This window comes from Carcharodon carcharias, chromosome 25 (genome assembly GCF_017639515.1).
Source record: "Carcharodon carcharias isolate sCarCar2 chromosome 25, sCarCar2.pri, whole genome shotgun sequence".
NCBI lineage: Eukaryota > Metazoa > Chordata > Chondrichthyes > Lamniformes > Lamnidae > Carcharodon > Carcharodon carcharias.
This window is the reverse complement of record NC_054491.1, coordinates 18,076,830-18,090,080: the sequence shown is the minus strand read 5'-3', so window position 1 is coordinate 18,090,080 and position 13,251 is coordinate 18,076,830. Positions and strand designations below refer to the sequence as shown.

The 13,251-nt window shown below is 43.7% G+C and overlaps 1 protein-coding gene across 6 annotated transcripts in view; it reads left to right on the top strand.

Moving 5' to 3' along the window:
- Nucleotides 1–13,251, top strand: part of abcg4a (ATP-binding cassette, sub-family G (WHITE), member 4a) — a 151,533-nt gene that overhangs the window by 85,581 nt on the left and 52,701 nt on the right. For 5 of the 6 annotated variants that reach the window (XM_041174495.1, XM_041174497.1, XM_041174499.1 and 2 more), the window contains 2 exons: nt 6,689–6,806; nt 10,920–11,052. In XM_041174495.1, coding sequence (XP_041030429.1) covers nt 6,689–6,806; nt 10,920–11,052 — 251 coding nt within the window. Of the gene's footprint in view, nt 1–4,856; nt 4,972–6,688; nt 6,807–10,919; nt 11,053–13,251 lie in introns of those variants that run through there. The other variant, XM_041174501.1, reaches the window with a different exon arrangement.

Here is a 13,251-nt window from a genome sequence, read left to right as displayed (position 1 = left end):
GGCCACAATCAGATCGGCCATGATTTTATTGAATGGTGGAGGAGTTCGAGGGACCGAATGGCCTACTCCTGGTCCTAATTCATATGTTTGTATATAATCTTACGTGGAAGGACACCATTCTGCCCAGTGTGCTATACCAGCTGTTTGAACACGCTGTCCAATTTAGTCCCACACCTACATTATTTCCTCATAGCTGTGCATATTATTCCTCTTTAAATCTATGTCCAGTGTCTTTTGAATATTCCTTTGGAATCCAATTCCACCACCCTTTCTGGTAGTGCATGCCAGATCTCAATGACACCCCACATGAAAAAATTGTCATCTTTTTCTCTCTCGTTTCTTTGCTAATATTTTAAATCATTGAGCCCTGGTTACCGATCCACGGACCAGAGGAAAACGTTACTCCCTGTTTGCTCAATCAAAACTTCTCATAATTTTGAATACCTCTATTAGCTCTCTCTTAACTTTCTCTGCTATAGCGAGAACCATCACATCTTCTCCAATCTCTCCACGTAACTGCAGTCCCTCACCCCTGATATTATTTTCCTTAAATTCTTTTTTTTGCTGAGAGGTGGGATCCCCCCCCACCCCCCAGCCATCTCCACAACCGATCTCAACATAAATTCTCTGGAGCAAAAACAAAAATAGCTGGAAAGACTCAGCAGGTCTGACAGCATCTGCAGAGGGGAATACAGTTAACCTTTCCAGTCTGCATGACTCTTCATCAGATGGACTCAAAACATTAACTGTATTCCTCTCTGTAGATGCTGTCTGACCTGCTGAGTTTTTCCAGCTATTTTTGTTTTGTTTCGGATTTCCAGCATCCGCAGTATTTTGCTTTTATAAATTCTCTGGAACCTTTTCTAACCTTGTCCAAAGAACCTTCACCCTCTTGTTAATCACGAATCTATCCAGCTCTGCCTTACAAATATACTCTGCTTCCATCGCCTTTTGAGGAAGAGAGTTCCAAAGACTCACAATACTCTGAGCGAAAAAAATTCTCCTCATCTCGTGTCTTAAATGAGCAGCCCCTTATTCTTAAACAGTGACCCCCAGTTCTAGGTTCTCCCTCAAGAGGAAACATCCTCTCCACATCCACCCTGTCAAGACCCTTCAAGATCTTATATGTTTCAATTAAGTCACCTCTTACTCTTCTAAATTCCAGTGGATACAAGTCTGGTTGTCCAGCCTTTCCTCATAAAACAACCCACCCATTCCTGGTATTAGTGGGGTTACAATTGTACAGAGTGATATTAGTAATGAATGTATCAACATATTAGGGAAGGGATAGAGGAACTACACTCTCTGCTGGATGATTACAAGGCAGCATTACTTTAAAATCAGTGATGATATCAGATATTTACTCAAAGGGTAATGGAAATGTGGAGCTCTCTCCCCCAAAAAGCTGTTGAGGCTGAGAGTCAGCTGAAAATTTCAAAACTGAGATTGATAAATTTTTTTGCAGCAAAAGGCATTTAGGGATAAGGATGTCAGAAAGATGAAATTAAGCTGCGGATCAGCCCTGATCTAACTAAATGCTCAAATGGCTGAATGGCCAATCCTCATTCCCATGAGCCTATATTCTTAACATCCTTTGTCTGCTATTTTAAGTTAAGATGTTTTTTTCAGCCTCTCGTTTAATGGGTGATGATTAGTCTGCATGGAAATTTCCATTCGTAGCCAATATTTAATATCCTAGATGCAACTTAATCAAGAACAGGTGACGTGTTGTATTCTAGAGCTATAGATAGTAATAGTAGAGAATCTCTCCTACTCTTTCTGCCATTGGCATGATTTGCAGGTTGCCAATCATCCTATTTGATTGTCATATGAATATATCTTCCCCAGACATTAATTCCTGGGGTGGGATTGAACCCAGATCTTCTGTCTCAGAAGTGGTGGTGCTACCCAGTGCACCACAAGACCTCCCTAAAAGAGTTAATACTGTATTCTGCTAAGAGTTAGTAAGAGGAATTTTGGGCCAATTAGGTTCAAAGCAGCCAATAGGCCTTTAGTGTAAAAATTAACCCACCCTTGTTACATGCTTTCTTATGGGAAAGTGATTTTAGTTTAGAAAGTTTTCATTTAATGTTGGTTTTTTTAGGAACACATTAGGATTATTAAACAACGGATAGCTGCGCAGATGAACTGACTACGATTCACTTTCTTGCCCACTCTGTACCTTTTGACCATGCCTTTCATATTACTGCTAAAGGCTGTGACAGTAGATCAATGTTGACACTTATGTTCCTGGCACAGCACAATGATGTCACCTTCTTCCCATCTATGAAGTCCTGGAGAATTTGCAGACATTGATCGACTAAAAAAGTCTGCTGCTGCTGAGATTTTGTTTTCTCTTAACAACTAATTGAATTGTTCAAATTTTGTCAGGTTTAAAGAGAGCAAAGTGTTTAACAGCTAATCAGCAAGCCTGCCAGCTCGCTTCCATCAGAAATTTAATTGCATTATGAAAAATCAACATGAGGTATTATAAGAGGAAAATTTTCAATAAATTAAGATCCTGAAAGGAAATCTTGTCATCAATTTGATGTAAAAATTCTTTGCACTACTTTGAAATATTGACATTTTTTCCCTTCCTCCTCGAGGGACATGGTTCCACAGACCTTAGCACCACCCAGGCACCTTATTCATTTTTAAAGCGGGTGAATGTAGGTAGGTCATTTGACTGTAGTGTGCATTACAGCTGAGCCTGATTCAGTCAACACCTGAGGATTTTCCCTTCATGCTTCCAGACCCCACCATCAGGCTCAAATGGGGGTCAAAAGCCCACACTGTGAGGGGAACCATCATTCATCTGTGACTTTCCCCGAATTGGCCAATTAGAGACCGTAAGGCAGGCTGTCCAATTAAGGACAATGGTGGGGGTGGGGGCGGGGGCGGGTGGCAGGGAGTGGGGGCGGTGGGGGAGGCTCTTGAAGCTGTAGAGCCAATAGATTAAAAGTTCAGCTCCTGATGTCTCTACAGATAGACAGATGGATGCACGGGGTCTTGGGGTGATAATTGGTACAAGAAACAGTGGCTGATATTCCCCTGCGCCCACCCCTTTCCTTAACTCAGGGATGCCGAGGCTATTTATAATGCCCATACCACGTATATGGATGAGTTGAAAACTGGACATTGAACCTACCAAAAGAGCCATTAGGACAGGGAAGCTAGTTCTGAGTAACAGGAAGAGGCATTCTGTTCCTGATGGTGAGGTACTAATGTTCAGTAACCTTCAACTGGAAGCAATTTGGAATACCACCAGCTAAAGCAACTGTGAAGGACTATTTAGTCCAAACATTAGACCACTTAGTCATGTCTAGCGGCAGCTGAGAACAAGCTCTTCCGACCCATCAGCATTCCACACGATATTACATGGTTGAGTTAACAGCCTCCCCACAAAGCAAGAGGATTGAAATGAGAGCAAGAAATCCCAAAATGCTCTTCCTTACTCTAATTAACAAAAGGATCTTGCAAGACATTTTGAGCAGTTTTGTAAACCAGAGTTTACTTGATGGTGTCACTGTAACTCTGCACCCCAATGAATTGTAAATGTAAATTATTTGGAAGGGAAATATATATTTTTTTAGGGAGAACTTTTTTTCTCTCTGTCTTCAGCACTCCCAGCTGAGCAAGCAAATTGTCTATTCCAAAAGTAATCTATAAATGGCTCCTTATAGATGAGTGAGGAGAATGACTGACTGCATTTCAGTTTTTCCTCTCCAGTTGCCATTCTGCTTTTCCCTTAAAGTGGGTAGCAACTTCACAAGAAATGCACCACAGCAATTTCATCTTGATTACATCAAGCATAAGGGTTACAATGATAGGGTGTCTATTTTAAATTAAAAAGCGAAATCTCATTGTTCAGATACGTTTCAGCTGCCATGGATATTCTGTGAATCGGTGATACATTAACGGTATTAGTGGTATTATCATAGATTTGCTGGATATGCCAGGACAGGAGGGCAAAATGTTAATCCGATCCCAAGCCAGTTGATGAAATATGAAACTAGACACTAATACTTTTCTTGATAATAGGTTTACTCACAGAACGCAGCATTGCATATGTCTGCTTCCTACCTACTACTCCAGGGACCCATAAGTGCTCTAAGTACTTAATATTACAATGTCCTTCAACTGTGTATTTTAACTATACAATTAATATACTAGGGCAAAGGTTCAAGTTGTGAATGGGAAATTTAGGGGAGATACCAGGAGGAAGTGTCCCTTCACATTGTGCTTGGTTAGCAGCTCAAAACACAGGAACTGTGAGTGAAATCGATTCATCTAAGAACCCAGCTACATGCTGTAATGGGAAACACCAGATTAGTAAACTGGAGTTAAGCACCTCGTTCTTCTGAACTGAATTTAAGGTGATATGATCTCTCAGCTTGTTCGATGGAATGTTAATAAAAATAAACATCAAGCGGGCACGACACAGTGAAATACCAACAAAGGAGAAAGAAAGACTTGCATTTATATAGTGCCTTTCACAACCTCAGAATATCCCAAAGTGCCTTGCAGACAACTTAAGTACTTTTGAAGCGTAGTCACTGTTGTAGTGTGGGGAATGTGTCAGCCATGTTGTGCACAATAAAGCACCGCAAACAATCAGTCTATTTGCTTTTAAATGATGATGGTTGAGGGTTAAATGGTTGGATTAATAGGGAGAACTCCTCTGCTGTTCTTTGAAAAGATTTTTATTCATTCATGGGATGTGGGCAGTTGCCAAGGATGAATTGTCAATTTAGAGTATCTTTTGCATCAACCTGAGAGGCAGACAGGGTCTTAGTTTAATGTCTCATCCTAAAGGCAGCACCTCGGAGAGTGCAAGACTCCTTCAATACTGCACTGAAGCACTGGTCTGAATTTTGTGCTCAACTCGCTGGATTGGGGCTTGAACCCACAACCTTCCGACTCAGAGACAAAGTGCTGCCCGTTGATATGCACAGATTTATTCAGCTTATGGTAATAACTGTTCTCCTACTCTGCCTCAACAATGTGCTTTGCCCTCAGCCTCAGAGGGACGCCCTCATTGTACCCGTCTGATGTTTCCATTTTCCGCACCATGGGCTGAATTTTACAGGAGTGGGGGACCCATCCCACCTGCAAGCTCACCACCAAAATACGGTGGGGTGGGGGGGGAATGAATTCGGCAGCCCGCCCACCATATTTAAGTGAACAATTAAGGGTCAGTTAGGCTTGTTATCAAGTGATGAAAGGGAGAAAGGAAGTGAGAGAGGTTTGGACTTTGGGGGCTGCTCTTTGCCAATCACAGGGTGGAACACCCCCGCCCCTACTTTTAGGTTGAATCTCCCCTTCCTTCATACTCTCTCCCCCTTTTAAACCCACCCCTTGCCCCTCACTGATCCTCTCCCTAACCTATATAAACCCTCCCCGCCCAAGACTCTGGACTCACCTGCTCTAGGGCCCTTTCTTCACCAGCAGGCCCGGCAGCAGCCACTGACACCTTGGCGAATGTTTGCCAAGGGCCTGCATCCCGACGGAGAATTTGCGAAGAGGAAGAAGTATAACTCCCTTTCTTTAGTGCACTATGCCCTTATTTATAAAGCTAAGGATCCCATTGACTTTCATTTTGGTTTTTTTTTTATAAAAGAAACACACTTTTATTGTCTATTGTCACTGCCGCAACTGATGGAGCTGCCGGCCAATTGGATTGGGCGGCACTTCTGCGCTAACGGAAGCTGGAGGTCCCACTTGGCCCTCATTAGTCCACCCCACAGTGCTTTGTAGCTGCGGGTCGGGTCAGCACGGGGCATGTTGGCTCCACGTCAACGTGATTTCTGGGGTGCTGGGGGAGGAAACATGCCATCTTTGACAATTTAATGACAAATTAACGCCAACTTTGTGCTCTCGGCACGTAGGGCTGAATCGTCCGCTCAGCGTGTGGGGCAGGCCCGACCTGCCGATGCCTAAAATCACGCACGATGTGCACCCCAACGTCATCGCGCGTCATCTCAATATTTCGTTCGGCGGGTGGGCGCCGGGGGCTGCTGTGCACCCGCCGAAATGTCAACGGCCTCATTAAGGCCATTAAGAAAATAATTAACATCGTTAAGAACGCTGCCTGCGGCCTTCGCATTTTTCAGCAAACCTCATCCACTGGTGGGATGAGGCTTCCTGATGCATTTATAAAATAAATAAATACATTTTCCAAACTTCACAAACATGTCCCAGCTCATGTGACACCGTCACATGTGTAAATAAATTTTGACCTCGTTTATTTAAGGGTTTTATAATCTATTCAGTCCCCCCCACCCCGAGGCAGCTCTGTGCCTCAGGGAGATTGCTGCGCTCTGTGCGGGCCCCGACCCTCCCTGCACCCCCCCCCCCCCCCCTCCCCCGGCCGCACGTTACGCTGGGTGGGTGGGCCTTAATTGGCCCGCCCACGTAAAATGGTGACGCGCAGCCGCACGTGGTCGGCAACTGGCGCTGCGCCCGCCCTGCCCAGCTCGCCCACCATAGGAAAAATTCTTCCCATGATGTCTAGTGGTGAGGGATGAGGGATGAGATTGCCCAGTCCCTTCACATAGGCCATGTACAAACTTTTGTCAACCCTGAATTCAAATAGATGTCCAAGGCATGAAGGGACGAAGTGCGAACCTACTTTCCAGACCAGCAAATACCATGTTCTTGTCACATATATTTTAATTTTGTCTCTCAGGGTACAAGACTCTCTTAAAATGCCTATCCGGGAGATTCTGCAGTCGAGAGCTAATTGGGATTATGGGTCCTTCGGGTGCTGGGAAATCAACCTTCATGAACATTCTGGCAGGATACAGGTGAGCCACAAAAATAATGGATCCTTATCACAATCGATTCTCACACTGATAATCTGTGTTAGAACTGAGGAAAGCAAACTTTATTAATGTCATATAGATAGTCAAATGATCCATTTTTTAGTAGTTGTAGACTCCATGTTGTTCAAGTCCAAACTGCAAGTGCTTTCAAAGGTCACGCAGAGACAGCTAAACCTACACTAAGGAATTGGGTTACAGTGGAGGAATGATGTGGGATGCATATTCTGTCAGTTGCTTTCGCAGGATCCCACAGACAAGGAAGATCCAAGTTGTCTGGGTAGCTGTAGTGGATGACCAGTACAGGGTGTTTCTCTGCTTTTTCCCTTTGCTGCAGTCCACCAAGGATTGCGAATCAAGGCTGATATCACATTGGAGGAAAGCGACGAGGTAGCATCTTGTGATATTGTTCTGTAGAGCGTGTATTTTAATATACTGCTAAATATGTAAATGGCTCGGTATGCATCATCACAGGAACTAATGTAAGTTAACATGTGACATAGTAGTTGGAGCAGTGTTGCTCAGCAGGTAACTTGTATGAAGAGCTGTCCTGGAATCCTTCAATGAAGAACCCATTGTTTAGATTCCCAATCATCATCATGGTGTTTGGTTTATGTTAAGAGCCAATACCTCAACAGGGCCCAAGAACTACTTCAGCCTGTACAGGGATTGAATCTATGCTGTTGGCATTATTCTGCACCATGCTGTTAGCCCACTGAACTAATTGGTCTCTTCCAGCTACTTTCTATATTTTGAGCAGTTCATTAAATATTTATAGAGAAAACATCAAGTTTGGGCAAATGTTGAAATGATGACATAGAATCAGATGTTTTTCCGCCTGCTGTGCACTTATTGTCCAAACCCATGCACCACTCTCCATCGTAAAAACAGGTGTGTTTATGCTTGTATGCCTCCTGCAGAAACTGGACTCTGTTGGGTCCATTTCAGGCACAGAATTGGTGCAGTGAGTGGATCAATTTGGTTCAAATTTGGGTCGGCCCATTTTTCAGACATCTCTGGTGGCTGCCAAACACAGGGTGTCAGGTTCTTTACGTTAACTTAAATGAATTATATAAGAGGGGAGCTTAATGCTTGTTCTGGGTTCCTTTACAGACATTGGACAGCTTTTGAGCAGGGCAAATATCTGGCCTGTGGCTGTCAATAATGAATGAGGTTTTGTTCTTAAACAAATTGAAAAACCTCCTTGGGGATCCAGATTGCCCCCCTCAACTCAACAGTCATAATCACTGCCCTTGCGTCCCACCTGCCGGACCCCAACTCTGCTGCCCACTCCAACCCCAATCCTGGTACTTCCCTTTAGGCCACTGCTGGTGAGGCAATGGGACCAACGTTCATGCTGTTCAAGTCTGACAGTGACCTGTCGAGTTGCAACATGGAAAGCCCAATTTTCAGCTCACTAACTCTGACTTGAGCCAATATAAACTCTCCGAAGTGATTGTCAGCAGCTGACTTGGAATATCATAGTTGAGCCAATCACTTGACCCCACAATGCCCACTCACCTTCCATCAGGATTGGCTGGATGGTGATCAGAAAGCTGATACTTATTCTTCTCGTCTACCTAGTCCAGGGGTTTAGAGGCTAATTTGTAACACCCTTCCTCACAGTTTTATTACTGCGGATACCAGTTAACTCAGCGTCAACCAAGAATTGAACTCTAGTCTGGAGAGCTTAGTACAGTGCCTAAGAAGGAACTTGGGTAGGGGAGGGCAGGCAGTGGAAGCACTTTTGTTCCTCCTAAGTAGTGCTGTTAAAGCATTTACTTCCTCCCAGCATCTGGCCTCGCCTCCCTTCAGCTGCTGGGTTTCCTGAGGCCTGTGAAACCTGGTCACCCAATGTTAAGCCCACAAGGCTGGTTAAATAAGAGACTGTCAGCCTGGTTTAAAATATTTCTATTGCCAGACTGACTCCTGGGAGCAAATTGGCTACTCATCCCCTTGACCCACTCCCATTAAACCCAGCCATAGGCGGATTATAGATGGGTTGCGGTAGGATTTCAGTTGTTAAAAATTTTAACATCTGACCTGAACCTCATTTTTGGGTCTAAGATTCATCCCAACAAGTTAAAACACATACTTCTATTTATATTCCCTAGAATTACAGGCTACACCTCCCTTTAAATACAAGCCTCTTTAGATGATTTCTAAAAACCAGATTGCTTAAATATATAACACCCATGCCGCGGGAAGTCAAGTTATCATTATGTCTGTGGCTAAGGGGTGTTTTTCAACATATGGGCTTGATCAATGATCAAGAAGACTTTAAAACGAGTTTAATTTTCTCCCAGAATTGAAATGAGTTGTGGGAGGAGGGGATACCAGAATTGAGAAATTACACCTATCAGGAAAGGTTGAACAGGCTCTTTTCTATCAAAAATGGAAGGTGTTTTTAAAATTCTAAAAACCTTTTATAGGATAGACATAGAGATGTATCCACTAGACCTCCAATGGAGGCGGGAAGCTTGACAGGGGGGAATCTGCCGACTTATCATATTCGTCTTCATGGAAATGACCCCGCACTCTCTCCAGGAGGTGGGGAGGGCAGCAGAGGCGAGATTGGGTTGGGCCTGCCGCCTCTAGAGGTAGTTCAGAGGCAGTCACAGAGATGGGTAAGTGTCCAGGCAGGCTGGTTCGAAGACCCACATTCGTTCTCTGAGACTTTGGCCCAGTTTTATAAAAGGCTGTTAGGCCCTCTAGCCCTTATCACCTTTACCCACTCACCAAGCCTCCTCATGCCCCTCATTCCATTTCCTTGCCACCTTATACTCCCATGATACCTTCATGCCCTCTCATTCATACTCCCATGCCACCTTATACTCCCATGATACTTTCATGCCCTCTCATGTCCCACATGACGCCTACATAGCTACTCGTCCAATATCCATTATTGGCAGACCTCAAGAGCCATGTGGAGATAAAATAAACTTCTAACAATCCAAAAACGCTCTTGTTCATACACACTTGATACAAAAACGTCTAATTCATGAGACCCATTTAAAAAATTTAAATCCCTTCAAGTAGTCAACCTGTTATAAAAAAAAGCTTCTATTCAGTAACCACATCAAAGATAGCTAATCGTTTTATAGCCCCTCAAGGCTGTCAGTTAAAATGTGAACTCAGACTCCGACTGAGACAAATGAATTTTGAGGTTTTGGAACTCAGTCAAGCATTCATAAGGGTCTCAGCTGAAGTAACAGCCCATGGGAAATGTCAAAAATGAAGTCTATTGAAACTGCAGGGACCGATGGTAATGATTGTTCTAAGCTACACCAGCTGGCTTGTCAATCAATGCACGCCAGCACTGTGCGTTTGTTTTTTCACTCTGATGCCTAAAACTTTTCACGTTTAAAAGGATGTGGATTTAAATAACTTCAGATCACAGCAGTTAACAAACCTTATCCGCCCTTCAATAGCATTTACGACACCTCCATCAATTCGTGACTTCCACCCTGCGGGCTAAGGAGCAGTGAAAATGGGGTCTGTTTGAACTCTCACACTTTACACGGACAGTGGTTAGAATGCAAAACTCACCATCATAAAGAGTAGTCGAGGTGAATAGCATAGATGCTTTGAACTCAGCACAAATTTCAAATGACCCTGCTGAGTTCAGGATTCCCACCTGTGTTATTAACATCCCACTCCCTTCGTCCTCCCAGCAAAAATGGATTTTGTCATAAATGTGGGCAGGATCTCCGCATCCAGGTCCCGCCCATCATTTTTAAAGGCCTCCAGAGACAGCTGAACTCTGTGAAAATCTGGGCTCCGAACTAGGGGCCGGATAGTCACTAAGAAATGCAATCAGGAATTCAGAAGAACCTTCTTTACACAGAGAGTCATTAGAATGCAAAACTCACCATCGTAAAGAGTAGTTGAGGTGAACAGCATATATGCTTTTAAGGGGAAAGGAGATAAACACAAGAAAGAGGAGAGAATGAGATGTTGATGGGCTTACATGAAGGGTGGGAGAAAGCTGGTGCGGAAGATAAACACCAGCATGGACCTATTGGGTCGAATGGCCTGTTTCTGTACTGTAAATTGTAATAAAAAACAAAAGTGGTAACTTCCTTCCTGCCCTTTTAGAAAAACGGGAATGAAAGGCCAGATCCTGGTGAATGGGCAGCCTCGGGACCTGCGAACTTTCAGGAAGATGTCCTGTTACATCATGCAAGATGACATGCTCCTCCCGCACCTCACCGTACTGGAAGCCATGATGGTATGTGTTCAGCAGAGACAAGCCATTTCCCACCTGTCCCACAACAACAAGTTGCATTTTTAATAGTGCTTTTAATGTCATAAAACTTCCCAAGGCACTTCAAAGGAGAAGAATTGACACTGGGTCGAGAAAGGAGATATTAGGATGGGTGGTCAAAAGCTTTGTCAGTTAGATAGGTTTTAAAGAACTTCTTAATGGCGGAGAAGTGGAAAAGTTTAGCGAGGGGATTCCAAAGCTCGGGGCCTAGATTGCTGAAGGACTGGCTACTGACGGTGGAGTGAAGGAAGAGGCCGGAATGTGAAGGCTGTGAATCTACAGGGATAGTGAGGCGTCACAGCATAGAGAGATGAGAATTTTAAACTTGAGACATTGGTGGAGCACCAAAACTCTAACCGGGGAGAAGGCTTACACTCTTGGGAATGCATCAGTAATGGGAACAATTTTAATTTAACCTACTGATTTAAATACTGACAAGATCGAGAGTAATGCTGAATTTAAACCCCATCTACTTTTATTCTCTGTTGAAGTCAAATGAGAGCAATATTGGACCAGGTGTAAAACAAGCATTCCACTGATCTGATAAGCTTCCCCATTCCAAATAACAGTCATATGGACTCAAAACATTAATTCTGTTTCTCTCTCCACAGATGCTGTGGAGCTTTTTCTGTTTTAATTTCAAGCTTCCCAGCAGATGTGTTAATTTAAAGTTACCCTCTATTTTACCTTCCCTTGAACCTTTTCCCTCCTGTATCTTATTCCCATGTTTGTAGGGCTCCAGTTTTTTGATGTTTAACGAATGTAAAACACTTTCCTGTTTGAGTACAAAAGTCTGAAGCCTCGGTTCAAAATAGATGAAGTACGACTTAGTTGCAAAGCAAAGCTTCCTCTGCTCTGCTGTAATAATGGACCTTAACTCCCAACAACATCACTGTGAGGTTCATAGGGATCATTTTTATCTTCAACAAGGATGTCATCTGCTACATGCCCCACCAAATGGCCGTATAATGGGTTGCACATTGCATTGGTAGCCATTGTTATGACCTCTGTGAGTGCTAGTACATAAACAAGGACAATTTTGTGCCCAAACTGATTTCACGTTGGATGTTTAAAGCCAATGCTATGACATGACTTTTGAGCCACCTGTCTGGACAGGGGTTGAACCCGGATTCTAGAGTTGAAAGGTGAGCATCTAACTTACTCCACAAGCCACTTTCCTGTGGTTTGCTTTTGAAACATTAGATTTTGATTGAGCCATGAAAAGTCAAAGTCATCCTGACTGCTTCATTGTACACTCCTTGATTTGTTGACCTGGAGAATTGTGTTGCACTGCAGTTTACCAGGTAACATTTAAAGTCATGCCTGGTCGGATGGCCTCTGCCTGTGCTACTGATGCATTTCACGGCGAGAAATTGTTTGTGAAAGAGATCAGCGTGCGTGTTTTCAACTTCCCCCAATTGCATACCCACCTGCTGGTTTTGTTTCTTTGCACCATTCCCTGCCAATTTCACAGGCGTAATTAGTTGTGAAGGTGAGCCAGAACAAGCAGCAGCGTGTTGGAATGAAACCACATCTTTTATAACCTTTTCAGTACAAAAGGGGAAAGAATGCACAGACTGAACAGGACACAAAGGGACAGGAGTAAATCCCTCCAGCAAGGAGCTGCTGCGTGGGAAAAAATATAAAGCCATCTGAAATCCGAGGTCCAACCTCTAGATTCTCCAGAGCTCCAGACCCGGCCTCGGTGCTAAAGTTGAATAGTTCATGAGCGACAGGGTCCCATCCTGATTGCTGTTCAGTCCAAATTTACCATAACGTCCTGCATATAAGCTGCATCTTTGTACAAATGTTAGCTTGCTTTAAGTGGTCCTCCAACTTTTGGCGCCTGAAGATTTTAGTGCGTAATGTCGGCTAACATTAGTTCAATAATGAGAGTGGGGCTGCACTGTCAGAGCCAGGGTCCAGTCTGCTCAGTCAGGTTGAAGATTATATTTCATTCTGTGGAGTCTCCCAGTGCTGGTCAACATGTCTTCCTCAACCAACAGCAGAAACAGATCAGGTGATCATTTGTTGCTTTTTGTTTTGCAAATTGAAGACACAGAATGTTTGCTATGGTTGGCTACATCACAACAGCCCTTGCATTTCAGAAGGGAATTCATAGCAGCAGAGGAATTGTTAGCCAAAGAAAGGCTAAACTCCATC